Below are 25,521 nucleotides of genomic sequence, written 5' to 3'. Positions count from 1 at the left end.
TTATTTTCTCACACAAACAAAAGTACAAAAATAAAATTGTACGCTCTGATTTATTAACTTTAATTTGCATTATATTCAATTTGGGAAAAAATGAGAGAAATACCTTTGTAACGCCCTTGATGAATATACCCCAATATCCAATTGTTGTCATCTTACTGATGTTAGCATTAACAATAAGTAAATGAACAAATACTAATGCACACGTTATCTTAACTGGTACTGTACAAATGTTTGGGTCAAATGTGGAGTTCGTTTTCTTTTTGAAAATGAACTGAGACCCTCCTGTGTCACATTCAAGCTTTCCAAGCAAACCAAACTCAGTTATTTTGCCAACTCTTTTGTTGCCTCAGTTCATTTCATTTCGGTTCCTTTGCCAATCGAAAATTGTTGTTCACACTCTTCCCCAAAAGAACCGAGCCACACTGAATACGAAACAAACCTCTGTGAACGAGCCTTTAGACTGCATTACAGTGACACTGATGGTAGTTTGTTTTGAATTATTTAATTGTATTTTAATGCAGTGTCAAACCTTTTTTTTATTTTTTTATAAAATAAGTTGTTTTGAGCAATCAATCAATCGCAGATCTGCAAACCCAGACTTTTGGAAGATCTAGATATACACACAATGTAATGTCATGCTTTTATTCTCATTTATTTTAGTTGATTAAAATTTGCTGCAGTGTATGTCAAGACTCACACAACACCCCTCGTTACACAACCATGAACCAAGAGTCGAGCCTCATACTAGGTTCACTGGTTCAAATGATCTGTGAGTGCTGGGTCCTGTGCCCACACCGCAAAAATACACAACCATACAACTTGACCCGGTCATAGCACGAAAACGCACCTAGATTGACATATCGTTTGCCTTTCCCTCCCGACAAGTTATTGGTAGTGAGTCGGAAGTGAACCGGCACCCTGGTTAGAACCAATAGCCCAGTAAACACAATGAAGGAAAGTGGCAAAACGGGAAAATGATCAAATTTTTACAAACACGTGCAGAATATGGGTCCGTGTCTCCTCTCTCAAATCCACAGCCTCTGCAGTGTCTCATTCCCATGGCTATAGCTCTCTTGCTGAATGGATCCTTGCCGGCAATTTTCCGGCATTCAAAGCCAGTGTGAAGGGGGTGCAACAGGAAAAAAGCAGGCAAACTTTCCTGCAATTTTCTGGCATTTCAGTGTGAATGGGGCTTAAGTTTGAGAATTAACTTATTCAGCTTAAGACAAGATGGAGAGACCCACAGCCTTCTCCTCACTAAGTAACAACAACACCACAGTGAGGTTCCTTCACTGTTGCTGGAGTTCAGTAGCCTGCCTAATAATAATTGCACTAACTTAATTTGGTATAATCAGCCAATGACTGGGTGTGCCCTTGGTGTTAAGAGCCTACCAAACACACACACACAAACCCTAGAACATACAGACCACTGCACAGCACACACCTTCCGCTCACGGTGTCTGTGGTCTGGAAGCCCGATGGCAGAGTGATGAGAAGGCCCACAGTTTGGCGCAGGACGTTCTCTTTGGCCTCAGTGCCGCCCTGCCCTGCGGATTTGGCTGCGTTGAAGATCCTGCGCGGAGCCGGCTGGGGAGCTACAGGTGGAGGAGGGGCTCGAGCCTTCATTCTCCTGTTTGAAAGAAACACAACAGAGGAATCAGAAGGACATTAGTGACAGTTGAGAGACAGTGCATAGCTGTCAATTAATTTGTTTCTTTGAGCAATAACAGAACCATAAAAAGGTACACTTTCTTTATATCAACTAGTAACACCTTTAGGTCAAAATATGATAACACTGCTCATATTGAAGTGTGGCCTGAACCTTTTGTTGCCAAAGCAAAAACTACACAAGGGCTTATGCTGTTCTCTTAAAATAACACACGGTTTATCTACATATTAGATAAGATTGTTGAGAATGACTTGTACCTCTGCGTTTATAAAATTATACTTCAGAATTATTATAAAATATACTGTCTAATGTAATGAAGCATAATATTTTTTTTAAATGCCATAATTCGTGCATGTAAATGGAAATGTCTGTCCAATATACATTTATTTGCTTGGGACAAGAAACATACAGTTGAATAAACATTTAAGACTAGCACACCAAGTTCAGCTTTTGAAAATCCTTCCAGTAAGTATATTTAGAAAAAAAAATACATTAAGTACATGGTATGCACTGCAGCTTTTAGGAGTATCATGAGGAATGCTCAGTTTCTTGCATGAACCATACATTCTATAGTAATTACACACGGTTTCTTTCCATCGACATATAATGCATGCTTTTGAACCATTTCACGAGTCTTATATTAATTTGGTAAAGTCCTAGATATTTGAAAGATTTTTCCATTTTAACTTATTTCAAACCAGGTCGATACAATTGCAAAACAAACCTCAATTTTAAAAACAAATAAAGAATAAACTGGCCTGCATTTAGAATACCCATTGCTCTGCGAGTGATTCTCATTTTGGGTTTGATACACAGATTAACATTATTCTTGCTCTACCCATAGATATTTCAGTAATATTTTTGTAATCCAATACTAATGCTAATCGTGGTCTGTAAATTTAGCTATAAAATGACTAACATTTTTTAAATATATGAATATAAATAAGTACAGTACTTTTTCCCATTTGCAGGGAATACACCAGCTTTCCCAAGTTCCCCTAAACTTATTTTTAAAGAATCTCAGTTAATATCGCCTCCCTTTGCCCCACACACAAGACTGTGGCACTCAACCTTTATCTCAGTGTTCTCAGAAACCTGGCACTATAGACAGCAATCTTTCTCCATATTTCACTTTTGGTTGTCGTGACCCTATCCCTACTACAGGGAGATTGCAGACAAGCTGTATATATATTCTTTTCCATTTCCTCCAAAACATTCAGATTTTAATAGTTCAAATTCAGTTATACAGTCTTCAGCCTGCATATCACTAATTATTGCTCATTCTGTGACTAGACATATGGAAAAGTAAAAGAAACTCACGTAAAGAATAAATAAAAAGCCTCGGTCTTGATTTATCCTTCAAATCTGCCTTTTCTTCCTGTAAATGCTTCCAAGTGTCTTGTAACCTGTGGGTCTAATGCATAATCACAAGTGCACTGCACTGTAAAGGAATGCAGTAGAGGCTATAAGAGCATTCCACAGCCCTTTGGACCTACAGCCCGTGGTTATTTATTAATAACAAAGCTGAATTTCCTAATCTCTGTACAGTATCATTGATTCAAGGGCATTTTTTTTTGCAATATTACCAATCAGCAGTGGTAAGTTGCTAAGGAGCAAAACAGTGTAAAGTGTGTAACCATAAATTAAAATATCAGTGTGGCTTAATCATCAAATTACATCTCAGCTGAAGCACTAGGAAAATTAAATATCTGATTATTTTTTTTCCCTGACGCTGCCAAACAACTTAAAAAGCACTTGTCAAAAGGATGGTAAAAGGCTCATATGGGTGGAAAACTGGGCTTGTCGGTTGGATCTCACTTGACATATCAATTAGGCTACTTCACATACAATACTAATGACTGTTCAAAAACAAAAGTCTTACTTGTAAAGAAAGGGAACAAATCCCCTTAGAAGCATGACTACACAGTGTTTTATCAGCAAATATCCATTGTTTTGATAAAAAAAAAAAAAAATTGAATAGCCTTAAGTTTTAACAAAGATATAGCCTAGTACTAAAAACAAAGTATAGGATAACCATGTAGCCTAAACACTTTGGTTATTAAAAACAAACCATGAAAAAAACAAAATCACAACATTCTGTAGTTTCTTTGTAATACAATTCATTGTAATGATTTCTGCTTTAAATTCCACTTCTCAGATTCAGTGAAGATGGATTTAGTGGCTTCATTAATCATAGGGAGATCTTCACAACAGCTCTCTACCTACTGAAAAATAATAAGCACAATAACAAAGCCAGATTTGCATTAGTATAGACATTTATTGTCCATCAAAAAAATCCTGCAGTAGGGAAAATGAATAGAAAATTTAAAATAGTGGTTTGCAACCTACTGGTGTTTAGTAAGAGAGAAAAAAAAAAACATTTTGGGGACAATTATTTTTTAATTGCAGGAAACAATGAGGAAGAACAATCCCAATATTAAAAGGTGCCTTTCCAAAAAATGTTCTAGAATGGTTTATAATAGTGCCAAGCAGTGTGCGATAGAACAAAAAAATATTAAACACGTCTCTTGTGATTTACTGTGGTTGTGGAATTATGGAACTTACAGTATATTTCCATTTGTCATCGTAAATTATTTGTTTTCTGTAATATTCAGCTTAGCAAGTCTAAATTTAAAACTGCCTAGGTTTCTTTGACTTTTGTGGGAAGAACAAACAAATATCCATGGAAACACATTTACAAAAAAGAGCCTCTCAGCTTCCTGTGAAGAATACGACCATGAATGGCTTTTCTATGAAGTGCTTGAAGGTCCATTAATTTATAGCAGACGTTCACTAGACAGATGTGTGCGCTCAGCACAGATATCCTTACTGGAGTAAATCTGACACTTAAATCAAAACAGTTGTTTCCATCTTAAAATCTGAAGTCTACCCCGCCACCCCCAATAACAAAATCATATTCTGCCAAAACTCTAGTGAGTTTAGAAAGCTCAGTCTTCATCTGTGGAAATAGCGACCATAGCACGTCCAAAAATAGGTAGCAAGGGCAGCCGTGAAAGAAAGAATTACAAGAGATTTCTATACTCTGCTTCCATCTTAGCTCGATTACTTTTGACCTTTACCTTTTGTCATTTCATCTATGCAGGAGAGGATCACACTGTAAATCAGCCTCTTTGGGATGTGGGAGAAACCCAGGGCACCCAGTGAAAAGGCCCAGACTAAAATCAAACCCCTAAACTATTTTTAGTGAAATGTGTAGGTAACTTACTCAAAATATTGCACTAAAACAAACGAACATTGCTTTTGTGACTTACATACTGAACTATAACTTGATATAAACCAAGGCCCAGCTTAAATCTACTGCAAGATATAAACCCAAACCAAGCCCGACCCTACACATATGCTAAGAATTATACAGTTTTCTTATTTACAATACAAATGATGAGTACATTCATTTCACAGCATAATTTACAGCCTGTTTTCAAATATTTCATTTCTATGTAGAGGTTAAATGTATAATTTAGAATATTTTTAAGGTCAATAAACTGGTAATTTCAATAGATCTTTACTTTATTTCCATTTTCTTTTGGTAAGTGATTATTTCTAGCCTCACAAAAGTGTGTGGAAATGTGTCATATTTTAGTTTTACAGAGTCTGACCACTAGAATATATTAGTAGGAATTTGGAGGTCGTCTACTTTTATTGGCACTAGAGGGTGCCAAAGTAGTATTCCCTTCTAAATGGTCAATTCTGTTAGGTTATAAGAACATACACAGGTATGAATTAACACACACACACACACACACACACACACACACACACACACACACACACACACACACACACACACACACATATATATATATGTATATATATATATATATATATATATATATATATATATATATATATATATATATATATATAACATGACTTGCAGGGACATATATCCTTATTTTCACTCCTTTTTCCAGATTTTGTTGTTTCAGTGCCTCACAGATTTCATGCTTTTAAATGTGTAATTTTCCTCCACTTATCTACACACCATACACCACACTGTTAATGGAAAAAATTATTAAATGTAGGCCTATATATAAAAACTGAAATAGCATAATTGGATAAGTTTCCACCCCTCAGAATCCATCCTTTGGCTTTGGCAGTAATTACAGCTGTGAGTCTGTAGGTCTCTACCAACTTTGCACACCTTTTTTTGGCAAATTTACAAAACTGTTCAAGCTGTCATGTTCATTGGGAGTGCTGATGGACAGAAATCTTCAAGTCATGCCACAAATGTTCGATTGGATTTAAGTCGAGACTTTGACTGGGCCACTCAAGAATATCTAGCTTTTGTTTCTTAGCCACCCCAGTATAGTTTTGGCTATTCTATAATTTGCGCTATTAAAATTTCCCTCAATGACAAGTGCCCCCGTCTCATGGGAAACACCGCCATAATCTGATGCTGCCACCACCATGCTTCACAGTAGCGATGGTGTTCTGTGGGTTTGAGCCAAACATAACACTTTGCATTTAAGCAAAAAAGTTCAATTTTTAGTTTTGTCTGACCTCAAAATGTTTTGCCACATGGCACCAGAACCTTGTCCGTGTTTATTTTGTTTGCATACTTCAAAAGGGATTCAAGGTGGGCTTTCTCGAGTACCATACGGGACAGATTTGTGGAGTGTTTGGGATATGGTTGTGCCATGCACATTTTGACCAGTCTTGACCATAAAAGTCTATAGCTCTTGCAAAGTTGCCATTGGCCTCTGATCAGTCTACTTGCTCAGCCATGCAGTATGGAGAGATGGCCGGATCTAGGCATGGTCTTGGTGGCGCCAAGTGGTTTTTCCAGTTCTTAATAATTGCTTTGAGCATGCTCCAAGGCCTTTGATATTTTGTTATACCCATTCCCTGATCTGTGCCTTTCACAAACTGGTCCAAGAGTTTATGTGAAAGTTTCCTGATGCTCATGGTTGATGCTTTGAATTGCACTTCCCAGCAGAGGGAACCTACAGGAACTGATTAACTGATCATGTGAATCACTACAATTTAACTTAACTTGCTGTGTGATTTTGAACTAATTAAGGATTGCTATTCCAAGGGGGATGGACACGTATCAAATAAATTCAGGTTTTATTTTAAATTAATATTTTATTTTAGAATATTTGTTTCACTTGGAAGTTGTGGGGTAGGATGTGTATATAAATTAAATATAGGCTATATATATTTGCACTTTTATGCATTTTAATTAAGGCCATCCTTTCTATAGGCACTGTAAAACATTTGAAGTTTTGTTAAAACAATTTAATTTACTTGTTTTAGTTTATTTTATTTAGTAGAGATTGGGAGTTCACAAAAAAGGTGGTAAATATAACATGACACTAAAGTTTTATGAATATGGACTATTCAACTATTCAAAATTAGCTCTCCATTAGCATTTGAAAGCCTCTTTCTTTGAAGTCTTCGTATTCCTAAACAATGATTCACGGACTGTACAACAGATTTCAATATTTTAATTGTCGTATTTCTGTATTAAAAGTATGTTAGTAAACAGATTGATGGTTTGTTGTTGCAGAGATGAGAGAATGTTTGACAAACGGTACTTTCTTACACTAGACTAGTTAATCAACAGGAGGTATTTAGTATTCAGAAATGCAGTCTGTTGTTTAAACCTGTTGGTGTGTGAATCAGATTAACAGATTAGACTTCATAAGGGTCTGTGACCTAAATCCATCACTCTGCTCCACAACCATTCAGTTATGATAAATAATACTATACTCGGCCACTGTATAATTAAACTATGAAATATAACCTATATATTTGATTTAATCAGATTGAAATTTTATGCGGTGTGCTGTGTGTTCGAAAAGAAAATTTCAAAATATCAACCATAATTTACGTAATTAAAACAATAAAATGTTACACAAATGCTTCTGTAAAAATATATTTGTTTTTTGTGTTAAATAAACTACATGCATTTCATGAAAATAGTAATTTTTTTAAATTGTCATACTCTATGAATACCAAAGGAATAACTATTTTAGTGATGCAAATATCGGATTGCACTGGGATCAAAGTGATCGCTGTGGATTGCAGTTTCCCTTTTTTTAATGTGGGATTGTTAACTTGCAAAAGCCATCTCTGCTGTGCATTAATCTCCCATTGTTGGAAAGGAGATGAATAAACTGTCTTTACCATTTTTCTCGGAGTCGTGGACACAGCAACACTTCATGTTGTCTACGCAAACAATAATAACTAGCAAATAGAATATGGAATAAGAAACACTAACACTAACATAATAATGACTTGAGTTGCCGAGGGGAAAATAAATGATGTAAATTTGTAGTTTTTCTGCAACCCAAGAAGTTGCTACACAATACATCCTGAAAACCTGAAGGTGCATACATGCTGACTTTTAAAATTCAGTTTAAAAATTGTAAGTTTTAAAAGTTGCTTTGATGATAGAACTGATCTGGAAGAGTGTTATACATCTCACTTATAGCAAAACCATAATTGTAGGACCCATGCATTGCACAAAGTACTTTAACACATTAAAGACAGTGCTGCTTTTCAATACTTGAGGTATTTGGTGCAACTGTCTGGCCAAAATGTACTGTATATTGTAAAAAAAATTGTTAAAATGATATCAAACAACAAAAATATATAACTGCATTATTTATATATTAGAAAAGATAAATCGATGGATTTTCCTCGCTGACTCAAAGGCAGACTGCAAAACATGTAGTTCCTTGGTTATGCCTGCCAATAGTTCACTGGGAAACTGTGGTCATGGAAACTAAGGATTTATCTGTTTTTATTTTAATGAGGAAACTGTGAGTAACCAAATTACTCAGCTGAAGAACATAGCAGTTACTTTGTTCTACAGTTTACCATTTAGAAAAATAAAAATATATAACAAGAATAAAAATAAACAAAAACATAGATCCATACAGAGGGAGAAACTAAAATAATAAAGTGTCTACTGGCAGAATTCCAGGCTTCAGAGAAAGATCGTAATGATCTGAATGTGGTAAATGATGCACAATCTCAGAGACCTTTACTTGCTACTGCATTGTAATTCATTGAACAAACAGACTCATTAAAGTTCAGAAATTAGTATCTGCCCGGTTTAAAATAACCCTAACGTTTGATTGGGCCTGGGCATGTTAAACCCAGGAGGAGTTACAGTACTGGAATCTCAAGGGCTCTGTTTTCTATCCCAGCTCTTTAGGCATGTCAGCTTTACACCGTTGACTAAATATCACAAATCACTGAAGGGAAGTGCAGTTTAACCTCAGTTTCATATTAACCCCAACTAGTATCTCTCTCTCTGTCAATAATCAAACCATTTCCAATTCATAGATTTACATGAATACATTTCATTTTACAACGACGATATACCCAATTTGTCTAATTTACAAGTTTAAGTTATGATGGGTTAATTAAATAATTATGCAGTAAGAGATTTTATCAAATATTACAAAATGCGACCCATACAAGTTGAAAATACGTCTCACCCATCTGCTTTTGTATTCATTGATGTTTTGAAGCAGATGCCTATAAACAAATTCAGTTTCTCCAATGTTTCAAAATTGTTTGTATATTAATTACTTAATACACCTTGAGTCAAGTTTGCTGTAATGAAATAACTTATGCTGTTACATACAGCTCTGGAAAAAATTAAGAGACCACTGCAAATTTTTCTTAAATCAGCATCTCTACATGTATGGCAGCCATTCCATTCCATTCATATTTTTATTTGGAATTTGGGAGAAATGTTGTCAGTAGTTTATAGAATAAAACAAAAATATTCACTTAACCTAAACGCATACCTATAAATAGTAAAACCAGAGAAACTGATAATTTTGCAGTGGTCTCAATTTTTTTCAGAGCTGTAAACTACCTATATCCAAAAGTTTTAATACCTGTAGACTAAAGTCTTGAGTTACCCATTGCTAAGATAGTGAAACATTCATTTGAACAAAAGTCTCTTTTTCTTACCATTAGGCTTAAGCATTACAGGTAACTGAGAAGTACAGCAGTCTGGAGTGATGAAAGAAGGAATGATGAAAAGGTATCCGTGAAACAGCGCATTAGATAATGCACTATTGAAATGTATAAAACAGAAACTTTGGGGTTTAAAATACTTACCTGGAAATATTTATAATAGGTCCCAGTGTGCAACAACCTGATATCTGCTAATTCAACCGAAACAAGCACGTTATGAAGGAAACTAGTGTAACTGAGGAGAGATTGCAAGTAAGCCAAGTGGAATTCCGTAGATAAACACAGATTACACAAGTGCATTCTCTAAACAGATGGGCCACTTGGACTCCAATTATTCTCTATTCTGGAGACAGAAATCCAAACAGTTGGTGTGTGACATACTGTGATAGTACAGTGTGATCACACTTTAGTTTTCCATCCAAAATAATAAGCCAAAACAATCATACGAGTTATGGATATATTTTGAAATAGTTTGCCTTGCACAAATCACCATCAACATGAAGGGATTACAAAAAATCATTTACAGTTAACAATTGCTGGACAGAAATGAATTATTAATATATATCTACATATCCTGGAAATAATCATACAAATTGGTTTAAAAACTACTGATTACTCATGTTTGACTTGCCAGTATAAATTACTCTGCACGGTCTTAAAGGGTGATTTGAGAACTCCACTTGAGATCTTCTTTACTCAAAGACCTCTTTCTATTTAAATTTAGATTCAAGGTCTCGGTTTTCAGTAGCCCCCCCACACACACACACATACACTATTTTAACAAATAGGATTTGGAGAGCAAATACATTGTAGGATAGTACATTCAGATAAATATTTGTTTTCCTTTTAAAGATGTATATTCCTTAAGTTTCTAAATATAGTGAAAACATAATTGAAAAAAGTATGTTGCTTAACTCACCAAACATGGCGCGACCAAGAAATAAAGAACTAAGCAGAGAAAGTATTAATCTGAATTCCAGGCTTCAGAGAAAGAGATTATAATGATCTGAGTGTGGTAAATGATGCACAATCTCAGAGACCTTTACTTGCAACTGCATTGGAATTCATCGAATTACAATTGCTGATTTAAGAAACATTTGCAGTGGTCTCTTATTTGTTTCCAGAGCTGTATGTTCTGAGATTGGTGGACTTTCTTCCTCCTCTGTTGCAACTCAAACTATTATGTTCAATTATATTAAAAAATACTTTTCATAAATCAACTGATTAAAGAAACAAATATAGTTAAATACTCCTCCTATGGGCTGGAAAAAAACTAAAAAAAGTATATTGCAGTTAAAAAGCTTGATTTACCCTGGATAATTGACCTCAAAATATTTATATCTTTTAAAAATGAACCTCTGCAATAACTTACAAACCAAAAGAAACTGGAAAAAATACACAGAATTCTATTAACACACTGCAATCAGATCGTGAGCTAATAGAAGAGCTAATTTGTTAGATTTCTTTGATTGTTCGAGGTAACAGAATAACTGAAGAAGTCTGTGTTGGATGAACCCTTTTTTAGAATGCAGGGATAATGCAGATTGTTTTTTTTTTTTACAGATTTTACAAGACAAAAAGACAAAGATAACAATAAAATGACAATGAATCAAAGAACACAAAGAAATTGAAAAGACCACAGGGAGGTGTACTTTGGTAAACTAGTATGGAGGAGTAAATCAAGCTTTGAGCTCACAAACCCATTCTTTGTGTAGCATTTCATACATAAATGGCACGATATCATGTCTATTGCATAAGAACACCTTGTTTGCTTACAGAAAGCACAGTGTTGGTCTGATTCAACATCTCACGCTCTCAAGACACATCTCCAAGAGCTTTGTCAACTTAGCCTGTGTATTATATTGACCCTTTATTACTCTTGATGTATTACAGAACAAATGAATAGGATTTTATGATTTAAATTAATACAATATTGAAAAAGATAATCGTAATATAGCAGTAGTAGTGGAATTTTGTTTTTGTTTCTTAAATCCGAGTTTATTTAATCTGAAATGTACTAACATTCAGATATCCAGAAAACTTAAAATGGTATCTATTTTAAAAATTACTGGAAAGGGTTCCAAAACCTAAAAGCAGACAGATCTATACTGGAATATTTTGCAACCCTTTGAATGAATGAGATGTCATTGAATTATAAAAAAAAATCATTGTGTTACTGCAGAGTGTTCAGTGTGCGAGGCTGCATAGCAAAGAACAATCGTGCCTTTATTTAGCTGCACTTGTAAGGGGCCTCTTATATCAATTAAACAGGGGTCCATTCAAAAATCTTAAGGTAATTCATCTTTTTACCCACGCATTCCTAAACCAAGAGACCAAAACCTTATATTGCAAACAGAAACAAACAGAAAATGGTAAATAGTTAAACTGGTCCATATTTAACTGTTACTTGATATGATTTCAGTTTTAATAAGGCATGTCTTTAATTTTGTGTACTGCTCATTACATGCCTAAGCAATTGGTTGTTGTTATGCACCTCTACATAGAGGTAAGCAGTTCCCATGCTGTACACTAGCTTTGTTTAAAGAAGATGTATTCACAATGCAGTATGACAAAAGAAAAACACATCTATTCTCGAGAAACATGGACGTCTATGGTTAATTAAATTCCTTTTGCAGTTGGATTGCTATATTTATATTACACAGACCACTGCAGAACACAAATAAGCCAAAAATGTTTCAGAAGCCTGCAAAATATGTACAGTATCCTCTTCAAAATATATATTTAAGCAACTTAAAGCAGCAGTTATGGACACTGAGTTCAAGATGAATGGGCAAAATGACGATTGCATGCCAGCTTTCAGATGTCTGTCTCTGGCCCCACAATGCAGCGAGTGAAAGCTGTTGTCCTCAGCTTGCACAGTAATGTGTCAGTGCCGCAGGGAGACTCATGGTGTTCGCTTAGCAACCTATATTTACACAGAAGAGCTTGGTCCTTTCTATTTTGAAACAGCTGCACATTTATGATTGAAGTTGCACGCGAAAACTGAATGACCCAGACGTATCCAGGGATATCTGACTCCATGCAGGCATTTGTTTGCAGTTACTAGGCATGCGGCTTCCTAATTCAGCATCTGCCTTCACTCTCGGGTTTCAAACGACTCATCCGACTAACCCCACCCTTTAAAATATCTGAAAGAATAATGACTGCACTCCCTTTCAACACGCCCCTTTGGAGCTTGTGACATGTTCTGGAAAATTACAAAGCAAAGGGTACCAGGACAGTCCAGGATTGTTATTATTATATTTATTTTTACAGCATAACTAGCACCTTTTTGGTATTCCAATGATATATCAATATTGAAATACGATTGTACAACTACTGCTCCTTGCTAAGAAGTGTGGAAGAAATTCACAAGATACCAAGATTGAGGTTGAATGCAGACTATTTGCAAGGGTTGGACAAAATATAGTTCTGCCAAAGTAGGACTATAAGGGGGATCTAAAAAGCTTTAGCAAATGTCAGGTTGCTGTAGGTAACATATCCACTTTGGTAATACTGCTGTAATCTATAAATAGATAGAATTGAGTGAATAGATAGGTGTGGGGCTATGCATCAAAACCCTCATCATTTATGAAGAATTGTTAATGGACAGTCTTTTATCATGGTAACACACAGGCTTTGGATGTAAGGGGCTTACAGTGTCTGAACATCCCAGAACTTCGCTATCCAGCCTTGGTCACATAACACCACACTGGTCCAAGACCTTTGGGGGTAAACTTGAATGGCGAACGTTATTTCTTACCACAGAGCGCCTGGCAATCAGAGAAATGGGATACCTCAGTCCTCCATTCATTTGATCATGCAGAGCTGTATGTCCTATATTACCACTAACAGGTGTCACTCACAACTGATTTCTGAAAACTAACTCCTTTCAGCCGGCGTTCCCGAGTCAGTGCTGATCTACATCTGTTAGGTCACTCAAGTTCCAGCATAATTTAAGAAGACATGAGGGACAACCCTGAAATACTAGTACCTGCCTCTTCATCAGTAAAACGCATGTGGTGCACTGTTAAAGCTGTTCATGTGACGTTTTTATTTACTTTTATAGGTTAACCTTGCGTTTTCGGCAATTGTCCTCAGTTAGCAACGTGGCTTCGGGGCTCTGATCGGAGTTAAACCTCCTTACACCATCAGTTTTCAAAAACATAAAGCTCTCAAAAAACTATCCGACACATTCCTACATTTTATTATGGTATTGTTCTCCCACTTTATGCACATAATTTACAAGGTTTTGATTATTGGGCCACCTCCAAAACATCCAAATATTTTCCAGCAGCAGCCTTTGTGTTTAAGTGATTTTATAAAGCATTTTGTCCGTGTTCTTACTTCCGCCCCACCTCTCCCTGGATGAACTCTATTCGTCTCTTCATGTTTCCATGTAAGGGCAGCATGTGTGCATTGATGACACTGCAGGGCTATTGCACACACACCCCAAACACACACACAAACACCCTATACAGTGTGTCATAACAGAGATCTGCTTATCATATTATTCGGCTAATCCGGTACAAAGGTAGGCCGTTTCCATTGCAGCTGTGCCCAGGGTGCTGATTTAAGATGTACGAATGAAAGTTAGGTAAGACTCGTACATATTTTACTAGTCAGCTTTTTGATTCCATGACTGCATATTAATCCCCACATAGACATTCGTCAGCAAGATCATAGGTCATGCTCAGTATAAAAAAGGTTCCTGATAATATAATTTGGTTATTATCACACTTTCCTAAAAATGTACCAAAGCATTGTGGGAATGTTTGACTAGCACTATAAAACATTGTTACAAGTGAAGGGCGTTACCTTCCACTACAACTCTACATGCACAAAGAAAAGATACACTTTTAGTACATTAACCTGAAATCAAAAAAATGATTCATACAAAGTGCATATTGATACAAGTTTATTATTAGGCTGTAGGTAAGTTTCAGTGAAATATCAGTGCAGTGTTAATTAAGAAAGAAAAAAAAGCTGTTCCAACAAACAAGACTGCACAAACAGCACAGGGTCCTGTGAAATAACCCAGCACTGGCAAGTGCACAGAGGAGCAGGGAAATGGAAAAGCAATGGCAGGAAATAACAATTAGCCTTGAGTCTATTCCCACAGCGAATTCAGAAATTAAGTGTATGCTCTAAGGCATAGAAAGTGGCCTTATTTACATCACTCTGTTTTCTCAATGGATCCTATTAATAAGATCAAAGAACGAACGAGAATAATGATAGCATAAGTGATGACCAGTTTAGACTCCTGAAATAATTAACCTCTTCCTCCAAATGCAGGGCTACTAAGAGATTTAAATTAAAATTCACTTAGAAACATGATGATATGCATATATACACCCTGTTTCTAAAATCTGCCCTGCACAAATTGAAAGAACATTGATGCCTACAGTCTGTGATCAATTGCATTTTTGGGGCAGAAATAAATCATACCAGAAAATAGGACTGGTATTTGCTATGGAGTTCTAAAAACCACATGACGTTCACAAACTGTGGATTTTACAAAGTGTGAAATTAGTGGAATGCACAACATTTCTATGGGATGTTTCCATCTGTTCTTCAAGATACAGAGGCTGCAAATGGTTGATCTTTAGTGGATGAAGAGGAAATAATGTATAATAATAATACAAATAATAATTTTATCTAAAAGGACAACCTCATAGAAAGTATGATAAACCTGGTCTTGCATTGACATCTTTACTGTTAACCTTTTCAAAGCAATTTTAAAAGACTGCAGATCTCAAGTATCACAAGTTTGCCCGGCTCAGCTTAATCTCCACCCCAGAGGCCATGGCTCTCCACCCACCCACGCCATACCGCAAAGGACAGTCAACACACTGACAGCAGAGTCTCAAAATAGGCAATACATGGGGCAGCCATAGGCACTCTTATTCCCATTGCACGGGTGTAAAATAGCGAGGTTTTTTTTTTAAATTATTATTGTCCATTTGGAATAGGAAAGATTTAATTTAAAAAGATAAAAGACTTTAAAGAAGAGCGTTTGCAACTGGAAAATATCTGCAAATTAAAGGTTTAAACAGTAATGCCTAATGAAATGACTGTAAGGATAGAGAGGTGATTGAAATACCTATGCCCAATTAAATACAGGCACTATCAGAAACGGAAGACTTTCTACTGGACGAGAGTTGGATTCTAACCCTGCTATTTAGGTAAAAGGCAGGTACCAGAGAGAAAGATATTTTTAAGATCAGTTGGACATAAAACAGAGGGAACGAGACGCAATGCCATACACTATATTTATGCAGGGCAGCACGCTGCAATATGCATACCTTGCGTCTCAGCTTTCTTGCAGAATCCAAATTGAGTTCTCTCTCAAAATTATGCAAATACAACTTAACCGCCCATTAAGAAGTGGCGGAGTTATACACGTCTGGGAAGGAATGCACTTTTTGAAGCCGACATACTGCTTATTTTTACTCCAGTAACGGAATATGGGGTCAGCATGATAAATGGAGGCAGCAAAACCTGACAGCATGCATACCCTGGGTGTGTCTCCCGGCCCCGGCTTTGAGTCACCGCTGCTTAAAGAGGTCACTTGAGACTCTGCTGTAAAATTGCGGTGTGAGAGCAGCCAGCTGGTGGCTCCAAAGGAGGAGGCTGCATTTCTAAATAACGATGAGAAGGCCACAGAAAGCAACCTACTTAGCATGCTGATAATAATGAAGTGGGTATTGAGTAATCCTGCATTCTCCACATGACTCAAGCAGGGAGATGACCAATCAGAGATGCTGTGCTGCTGATGTTGAGGGGTGTGAATGACCATCAACACGAACGAGAAGTCTTATATCATGTATTACTGCATTTTATGGTAATTAAGAAATACCAGAGATTGAAAACAGACTACAGCATTGCATTTTTGATGGCGAAAAAAACCCACAAGAGTTGCACTTGTAAAGATATTTGTGAATGAAAACTTTTAAAAATGTTGACAAGTTATCAGCCCATTTCAATCTAATCAGAAGCATAATAACAATATTTAATGGATATATTATTTCACTTCCCTTTTTCTGTTTATTCCATTATTCGCAGTCCAGTAATTTCCACATTTTGGCTACAGGAAACTGCTCTCAAGCGCACAGTGACCTCATAATTATACTGCAATGTATTCTGCCCCACCCAGACGACTAGACTGGTCTATCAGAGCAGTCACAACAAAATCACCACATCAGAGAGCAGCAGAAAACAAGGATGGCATCCAGGACACCTAAGGTACACTATAGGTACATCTAAAACACTTTAACACTTATTTTTGTCACTCGTATACTGACTATAATGAATTACTCTAATCACTGCAATTATCCACAATAGATTCAGAGTTCTGCTGTCGCTCACAAGAACAACAGTGACATTAAAGGCCCTGCTCACGTCTCTGTCAAACAGTTGCCAAACCACATTTCGTCTGTGGGTTTAGATTTTATGCAAACATTTGTAATTTTGCACACTGGTAACCTAGTAATGCGTTAGTTACCTTGACTCAAAATGATAGGCTCTAGTTTCAAAAGCTGGTCACCCAGCAACAAAGTAAAATATTTCATCTCCTGCAAAGTAGTGTTGTGGTTTTATCCCTTGAGCTTTTAAGAACACAGCTCCCTTGGGGTACAGCTCTACCAAACAATATAGGCCTTACAGCTTTGATATCTTTTCAACTATTATTATTATATAATACTTATTATACATTACACATATATTTTTTGTATTATTATTTTGGTAACAAAAACTTTACAAATCTTTATACTCGAACCTTCAATTAACTAGATCAGAAAAGTGATGTGTCAGGAAACATTTATGTTTCAAAGTTGTGTTCCAATTCAACACATTTCTATCATTTAGTTACTGTAGAATATTCTCGTGTTGTTACAGGTTCTGCTGAGGCAATCCCACCTTGTATCCCATTATTCAACACATATACTAATAAATCTACTAATCAAAGCTCAGAAAGGACTAGGCCTGTATCATAACCAACAAGGATGGCTGTCGCTGCTTTGTTGCCTCTTGTTATAGTCCTGAAAGGTTCTAAAAAGATCATCAAATCAATCCTAAACTAAAGGATACACACCCCTCCTGATCAAGGCCTTGGTTTTTAAAAGTTAAAGAGACAGATAATCTTCTGCCAGAAAAGAAGTCAAACACAACCACTGGACTGCCTTTAAAGCCATGCCATTGATTGTCCATCACAAGGCTATTTTAAAATCGCTAGCCCGACGTCCCGGGGCTATAGTGTTTTCCAGTCGGGCTACCAAAATGCATCACCGGCCTGCCCGGCGGGCCCTCTGAAATAGTGTAATCAAAGCCCTCCCTTGATTCCCGTTATTCTCTCTTGACTTGTTATTTTAAGCAACAATACGATCGCGGAAATGTTTGATCATCAGATTCGTCCGCAGGGAAGTTGAGCTTCGAGCCGTGTATCGACTGCGCAGCGGCGCGCAATGAAGTCCGGCCTCGGGCCGATTTCCGTCTTTGCTAAAAGTCGGCGGCCAGAGCGAAGAGCAAGAGCGGCGCGGGGGCGGGTTTCTCCGGTACGAGCGGGGGGGACGGGACGGGACGGGACGGGACGGGGTTTTCTCCGGTACGAGCGGGGGGGACGGGACGGGACGGGACGGGACGGGGTTTTCTCCGGTACGAGCGGGGGGGACGGGACGGGACGGGACGGGACGGGGTTTTCTCCGGTACGAGCGGGGGGGACGGGACGGGGTTTTCTCCGGTACGAGCGGGGGGGACGGGACGGGGTTTTCTCCGGTACGAGCGGGGGGGACGGGACGGGACGGGACGGGACGGGGTTTTCTCCGGTACGAGCGGGGGGGACGGGACGGGACGGGACGGGGTTTTCTCCGGTACGAGCGGGGGGGACGGGACGGGACGGGACGGGACGGGACGGGGTTTTCTCCGGTACGAGCGGGGGGGACGGGACGGGACGGGACGGTGACAGCGGAGGGGGGGAGACCGTGTCGTCTCGCGGGCCGCGCATTGGGGGCCCAGGACCACGCGGTGCAATTAGTCGTGAATCTCCGCGCCGGCTCTTGTTTTAGAGAAAAACGTGGATAAAAGACGAAGCCGCACTTTCACGTGAGGGCGTCACTTTGCGTGTCAGAATGTGTGAATCCATGCGCGACACACACACTAGCATATATTCTGCTATATAAACAGCATAACATAATTAGAGCACCATTTACTTGCCTCACAAAACTCTGGTATTATTATTATTATTATATTGAATTTATTGCCACACTTTAATATGTGAATTATTCCATCAGAAAATGAACACATTTAGCGGTCAGGCTTGTATTTGTGCTTAATGGAAAAAACAGCAGAGCTGCGCGCTCGGGTTTATGTCGCGACGATCTCAACGGGACACCAAAATCAGCAAGAGGGAAAGGTCACTGGTGAAATTACAAAACTAATATAGCAATTTCTCAAGCAATCAAAAGTAGAAAATATTTGACCTATGGTAAAATACATCAAACTAAAGTAGATGCATCATATCCACTGTGTCTGAAGTGAAGTTTTGGAAATAAAATAGTCACAAATAAAGACATATACTGTATCTGAAGAGTCTTATGAGATAAGTACAGACACTTCTTGGCAGAACAGAACAATGTGCATGTAAACAGACAGCTGCACAATTAAGACATGTCTGTAGTTCCATCTGAGGCCTGAGCTTCCAACAAGTCCTCTCAAAACAATGTTTCTTAACCTTACTAGACCTTTCTATGATTTACAGAGAATGAGAACCTGTTGGATTGTGGCCCTCAATGACAAACAATCCCAGTACTCAATATATCACTATTATATACAGAGTTTTAAATGTGTTCCTGGCAGCTGACTACAGGAGAGAGGAGAAGCTGCAATTAATCGTAATATAAACATTGTGGACCCTGATAATATCAAAATGTAAATTCAATTCTAAATTCCACACCCCATGTTTGTTGGCAGCTGCCCATCTGCAAAAGATGGCATAAGCCCCTAGCAAAAATGCTAGACTCAAGTATTGGGTGTGGAATTTACAAATTTAGGGTGGGTAAAAGGTTTGATTTAATCTAGGATAATTGGAAGTAAAAAGGCATGACTGAAGCATAGGCATTACAAAAAAATCCTGGATATAATTTTAAAATGTTATGAGTGGACGTGGCTTATAACAATAAAAAAGAACAGGACTGGAATTCCTGAGAAATCACACATTTATTTTCTGGAAAAGATGGAACTACAAAACTTTTAATATGAAAATTGTCAGCTATTATAATGAATATTCAACAAGCTAATATTAAGCAAGGCTATACAATGTATTTATATTTGGTCTTTATCAAATCTCTTTGAATAGTGCACAACCACACCACAGATATACGAAACAGAAAAGGAAACACCAGGTGGGGACTCAATGAATACATCTTTCCTTATCACTGACACTGTAATCAGAACTATCAGCAATTTAACACCATTCAAGAAAACCTAAATTACAGAGTGGATTAGACAGGCAATACTGTTAGCTTTTCTTTCCGATCACAAACACTCTGGAAGGTTACCCAACAATCTATGTCAGCTGGATAATATTATTAAAATGAACAACTGCTGAAATCTGTATTGTTACTTTTGAACATCTTAATCTCATTCAAAGATGAAAGTGTGGGTGGTGTTTGGGATATATTATCCTTTTGGTTTCTGGAAGTTAATGCTGGAAATATTACAACAGAAGTGACCCTTAACATGATTCCAGTCTTCAGACTCAACGTTGTACTGTAACAATACACGTACAAACATTGTGTTATCAAGCTCATCTGAGATCATTTAATGAAGGGCATTTTCTATTTGCAACTTGCTTTTAACTTGCAGCTTCAGAAGTTGCCATACAACTGGGCTCCTCTTTCACCCAGGAAAAAGCCCTTTATTTCCCACATGCCACGAATCTACAGCCCATAAAAACAACAGACAACACAAAAGAGCTATAGAGAGAGTACAAATTTGGACACAAAGAAAGCACAAAAGAAAGTATTCATGGGATAATGGTATGGCCAGATAACCATATTTTAGATAGAGTGTACTCCAATTAATACATTAATTAAAATGTGTTTCAGGAAGAGTAAATGCAGAAATCGGTAATGCATAATTGTGTATAATATTGTCCATGTATATTTTCAATGGTAAAGCAAGGTAAATATATTTTTAAGTAGTAATAGGGCAGGTCTGTGTGTCTCCTGCAGGATACTAAAATGATGTATTCTCTTTGAAACAAAAGTCATACACCTAACTTAACACATTAGGCAAGATGCTGGAATTGATTGGGTTGTTAATTAAAATTATGAAAAAGTGGGGTGTGTCTCAAGGGACAGTCAAACAACTTCCATCACTGATTCTAATCAAAAACTTAATTGATAAGAGTGTGCCTTCTACTGACCTAATCTTATAATGGAAAGAGTCCCCAAGACTATTTATGCCTGGTTTTATTCGGAAACCCTTTAAAAGGTCAATTCCAACCAAAATATCCAAAGACCATCAAAGATTACAGGACAGGCAATGTGTTGTATGGGACAGGTCTGACGTTCAATACACTGGGCTTCTAAATACATGATAACAGACTTTGAATAAACTATCAGACCTAATAAAGCAACCATTTTTGCATAGTTAGGCTAGTTATGCAAGTTTCAGTGAAATGTTTGTTACAGTCAAAATTATTTACAGAAGTAATGCTGTACCGCCTTTCCCATTTACCAAGGTGATTTTGTGCGTGTGAAAAGCACAATGAAAAACAATATTAAATTCATACATCTGAAAACTATTGGATGCTGGCCAGGTACCATGGACAACTACAGTACATAATCACTAGCAATCTTAAAATGTCCCATCTCAAAACATCTCAGGAGGCTTTACTAACTAAAAACCTCATTATAAGCCTTTGAAAGACCAAAAACGGCAATACAGTCATTTGCAATAATAAGATTGAGGCCAGTCTTGCAATATTACTACTTGATGAAATACTAGTTGTAATCATCAGCCTGCAATCGCACTCAGCTGTTGCTTACAGCAGAGGACACCCAAAACGGGCCAATGCTTCAGGGTGTGCCAGATGGCAGATGCCATGTATGTGCTGGTCAAAATACACTTCAATTAATCTCCATTGGTAAGATCTCCCTTCAGCACAACAACACAAGGGATCTTTGTTTTCAATTCAATTGCGCATGCGTACGGCTGCTAAATCCAAAGGGTCTATATTCCAGGGGAAACAGGGCAGTGTGCGCTTTTTCACCACCGTGCTAATGACAGACACTGAGTCTTATGTCAATTTCTATATACAGATGAAACCGATACTAATAATAAACACACTGACGCGGAGCAACGGCGAGGTGGGAGAAAATAAGACTTTAAAGTGGGTTTAAAACGGTCTAGGTCCCGTTTTGGACAGAAAAGTAAGTGAAAGCGCAGACCCAGGGCTGCAGTGGGAGTGAATACTGACATGAGCAGATGGCTTGGAGCCGATCCGACCTGCCTCTCGGACCCACCGCCGTCCCTGTAAGAAAGCAGTCGCATTGTGTAGATCAAAGTCGGTACAGTCCCTGGCAGGGGCTGCTCGGCTGCAGGTGTTTTAAACTTTTAGCTCATCGGCGGCGGTCCGGGTTCACACACCAACACACACACGACACCAGCCGCCACAGCGCGCAACGTGACGGACAGTCTTACCCGCTCGGCGGTTTGGTGGCAGCGCTGGCCGCTCCGGCGTCCGTCATGTCTTCTTCGCGCTGGGTCAGGCTGGGTTTGTTGTTAGGCTCCACTTTTCAAAGCGACAGTCGCGGTTTAAACGGGCACTGCGCCGCGCTGGGACCCGGGGGCATCCATTAGCACTCACACCTCTGCGAGCCGGGGGGGAAACAAGGCACTTTCTCTTCACTTTGACTGAAAACATAGGAGAGTTGGCATCATGTCAGCGGCTGCTGTACAATGAACCCGGACAAAGCGAACAAAAACAAGATTCACGGTAGATATTGTAAACCCACCAGGACATGTAAGCGTTTTGTTTTTATCGCAAGAAATAACCTGAAACAAAGCGCAACTGCAGATGAAGCTGACAGCACAGTAGCGCTCCTGGACACTTGTCCCGTGCGCAGGCGCAGTGGAGACGCACAGTTACAGCGCTACACAAACACACCGCGTACAACTGAAGTAGCCAACAAAAGAAACAGCATTTCACACTCGCCTGCGATACTTACTCGTCTTAACCTTGGCCATCGGTTTCCTGTGTTGCTTATGGGTGCATTGTTTCAGTCCCGTCACCGCCTTGTTTGTAAATAAGACACTCGTCCCTCGCCTGTCTGCCGTTGCTCCACTTTTATCCCTCACCCGCCTTCGTCAGCACTCCCCTGTCAATCACTCTCAAAGGAGATCATTATAGCCAGCAGGCAGCAGATGAAGGGTTTTACACGCGTTTGAGTTTAGTCATACAAGTGTCACTGGAAAAACAAGCAAGGAAAAGTGTATAAAGAAAATCACCCAGTTATGCTTCGGCTAAATGCAATGCTTTTTCCTCGGTTTGAGCGTGCATGGGAAAAATACAGTCCATGAGTAGGGATCACACTAACCACATGCTACCTGTCGCAGAGACCGTCAAGGGCGGCTTTGAAATTGCATAGCAGTCCGTGGGATTTTAAAGCAACCCCAGAACAAGGACCCATTGTGTCTGCATATCCAGCTTTACAAAATAAAACAGTGAGATCCACTGATAGTTAATCAGATCAAATTTCGCCCAGCCCCTTGTGAACAACATTTAGGAATCATGATGTTTACATAAGGAAAGAAAACCAAACAAAGTTATTTAAAACAGGTCTATATTTATCTTCTTTCATAGTAAACATAAAGGCATTGCATATGTATAGTTAGTAATATTATTATTAGAGTAGAAGTAGTAGTAATCAAGTCTTTCAATTTCAATGCACCTGTAAGAAGTAATAAAATGTGCTATATATATCCTATTATTTAAACTTGGTTTATCTCAGCAAGTATTCAACAGGTAACTTTCTGGCACACACAGTTTATATAAGTAGCCATTAAATCCACATTCCACTTTTGTAATCTTTTACAGATACCTACTGATACTTGTTGTTCTCTGATTTTACTTCCTTATTGCATTTGTTACTCTGATTGATTTTGCAGCTATGCAACCCATTGTAATTGAAAGGCAAAATATAGATTATGAGGTAGAGTACCTTCTACAGAATAAAATAATCTTAAAGTTATTAAAAAAAAACAATCCATTCGAGCATCTGTGGGATGTGCTGGACAAACAGGTCCGATCCATGGAGGCCCCACCTCGCAACTTACAGGACTTAAAGGATCTGCTGCTAACGTCTTGGTGCCAGATACCACAGCACAACTTCAGAGGTCTAGTGGAGTCCATGCCTCAACGGGTCAGGGCTGTTTTGGCGGCAAAAGGGGGACCTACACAATATTAGGCAGGTGGTCATAATGTTATGGCTGATCGGTGTATTACGGTCTGGATTTTTTCAGGATATATTTATATATTTTAAATGTGACCTCAAAACTCTATTTTTGGGCAGCCCCCCAAAAGTATGGTGCTCTTGGTGACTCCCTAGTTGGTCTAAGTATTGAACAAGTCCTGTATATATAATATATACAAATGACAGCAAAACAATCAAAAGTCAAGATTATGATGTGATTATGAAGAGAGTGGAATAATTCTACACAGTATAGAAGTGATACAGCAGGGAGAGTTCACAATAAACACGTGAGATACAAGATGTGATTCCTGAAGAAGCAGCTTATACCATAAATAATATGAAACATTGGAAAACACCTGGAGATGATGAAATCTCTGTGAAGATCTCGAGAGACGCTGGAGATGATTTAGAGAAGATTCTTACAAAACTGTTCAGTCTCAGTCTTGTCTCAGAATAACACCAATCTCAGATAAGTGGAACAACAGTCATCCTTCTTCGCAAAGAAGGAGACAAGGAAGAACTATAGGCCCGTTAGTCTACTTTCCATCATAGACAAAGTATTTACACAAAGTACTAACATATTGCCATCAGCACACCATGGACCCTGGAAATGCCTGTTATCCTTTTTTTAACTGTTAAGGTCTTACTATATAATCCAAACATCTTTCATTTTTATTCCATTAATAAATTCATTTATTTAATGAGTAGAGGAAACAATTATATCACGCATATCTTTTAACCCAATAATCACATTCAGTTCTTTCAAGCAGGATTCAGTGAGCTGGTTGTAACAGGCTGAACAATGTGGTTTATGTGCTTAGTATGCTCTGTGATCTCTCGCTGTTTGGACATGGACAGTGATAATGAATAGTCAGCACTGGGTGGAGTAGCAGTCAGGGCTCTGGACTCTTGAGTGGAGGGTCATGGCTTCAGTCCCAGGTGGTGGACACTGCTGCTGTACTCTTGAGCAAGGGGCTTTACCTGGATTGCTCCAGTAAAAACCCAGCTGTATCAATTGGTAATTGTATGTAAAAAAGAATGTCATATATCACAACAATTGTATGTTGACCTGGATAAGGGCATCTACTAAGACATATAATAATAGTCACTACAAGGTCCTGTTCATAAAATACTCTTTTCTAGTGGACCTTTTTAATATTTAGAACATACATACTTGCAACCTACGTGTATTTAATACTATACATTACCACCAACAATTGTGTCTTGCTCTTTATCTAGAGTTTCTGTGGCGAAGCTCCTCTTTTTACATTAGTCAATTTCACTGGTGTACTTACAATACTAAAGTATATATCACTTTAATATTAATCTTACACATTTATGTTCATTCTTCACTATATAAACTCGATAAAATGCAGAACTTTCATAAATTTTACATTGCGACTTAATTTTCACCAA

The 25,521-nt window shown here is 38.0% G+C and overlaps 1 protein-coding gene across 8 annotated transcripts in view; it reads right to left on the bottom strand.

The window, feature by feature from the left end:
* Positions 1–23,214, bottom strand: part of cobl (cordon-bleu WH2 repeat protein) — a 77,567-nt gene extending 54,353 nt beyond the window's left edge. For 3 of the 8 annotated variants that reach the window (XM_066690640.1, XM_066690645.1, XM_066690642.1), the window contains exons 1-3: positions 22,861–23,213; positions 22,334–22,546; positions 1,445–1,630 (exon numbers count right to left, since the gene is read on the bottom strand). In XM_066690640.1, coding sequence (XP_066546737.1) covers positions 1,445–1,630; positions 22,334–22,380 — 233 coding nt within the window. In that variant the 5' untranslated portion in view covers positions 22,381–22,546; positions 22,861–23,213. Of the gene's footprint in view, positions 1–1,444; positions 1,631–2,989; positions 3,089–22,333; positions 22,547–22,647; positions 22,820–22,860 lie in introns of those variants that run through there. The other 5 variants (XM_066690646.1, XM_066690647.1, XM_066690641.1 and 2 more) reach the window with 5 other exon arrangements.
* Between the last annotated feature and the right edge of the window lie 2,307 nt (positions 23,215–25,521).

The sequence above is a fragment of the Amia ocellicauda genome, chromosome 18, assembly GCF_036373705.1.
Source record: "Amia ocellicauda isolate fAmiCal2 chromosome 18, fAmiCal2.hap1, whole genome shotgun sequence".
In the NCBI taxonomy this organism is placed as follows: Eukaryota; Metazoa; Chordata; class Actinopteri; order Amiiformes; family Amiidae; genus Amia; species Amia ocellicauda.
Note: the sequence above shows the minus strand (reverse complement) of the source record. Positions and strands in the feature narration are given on the sequence as shown.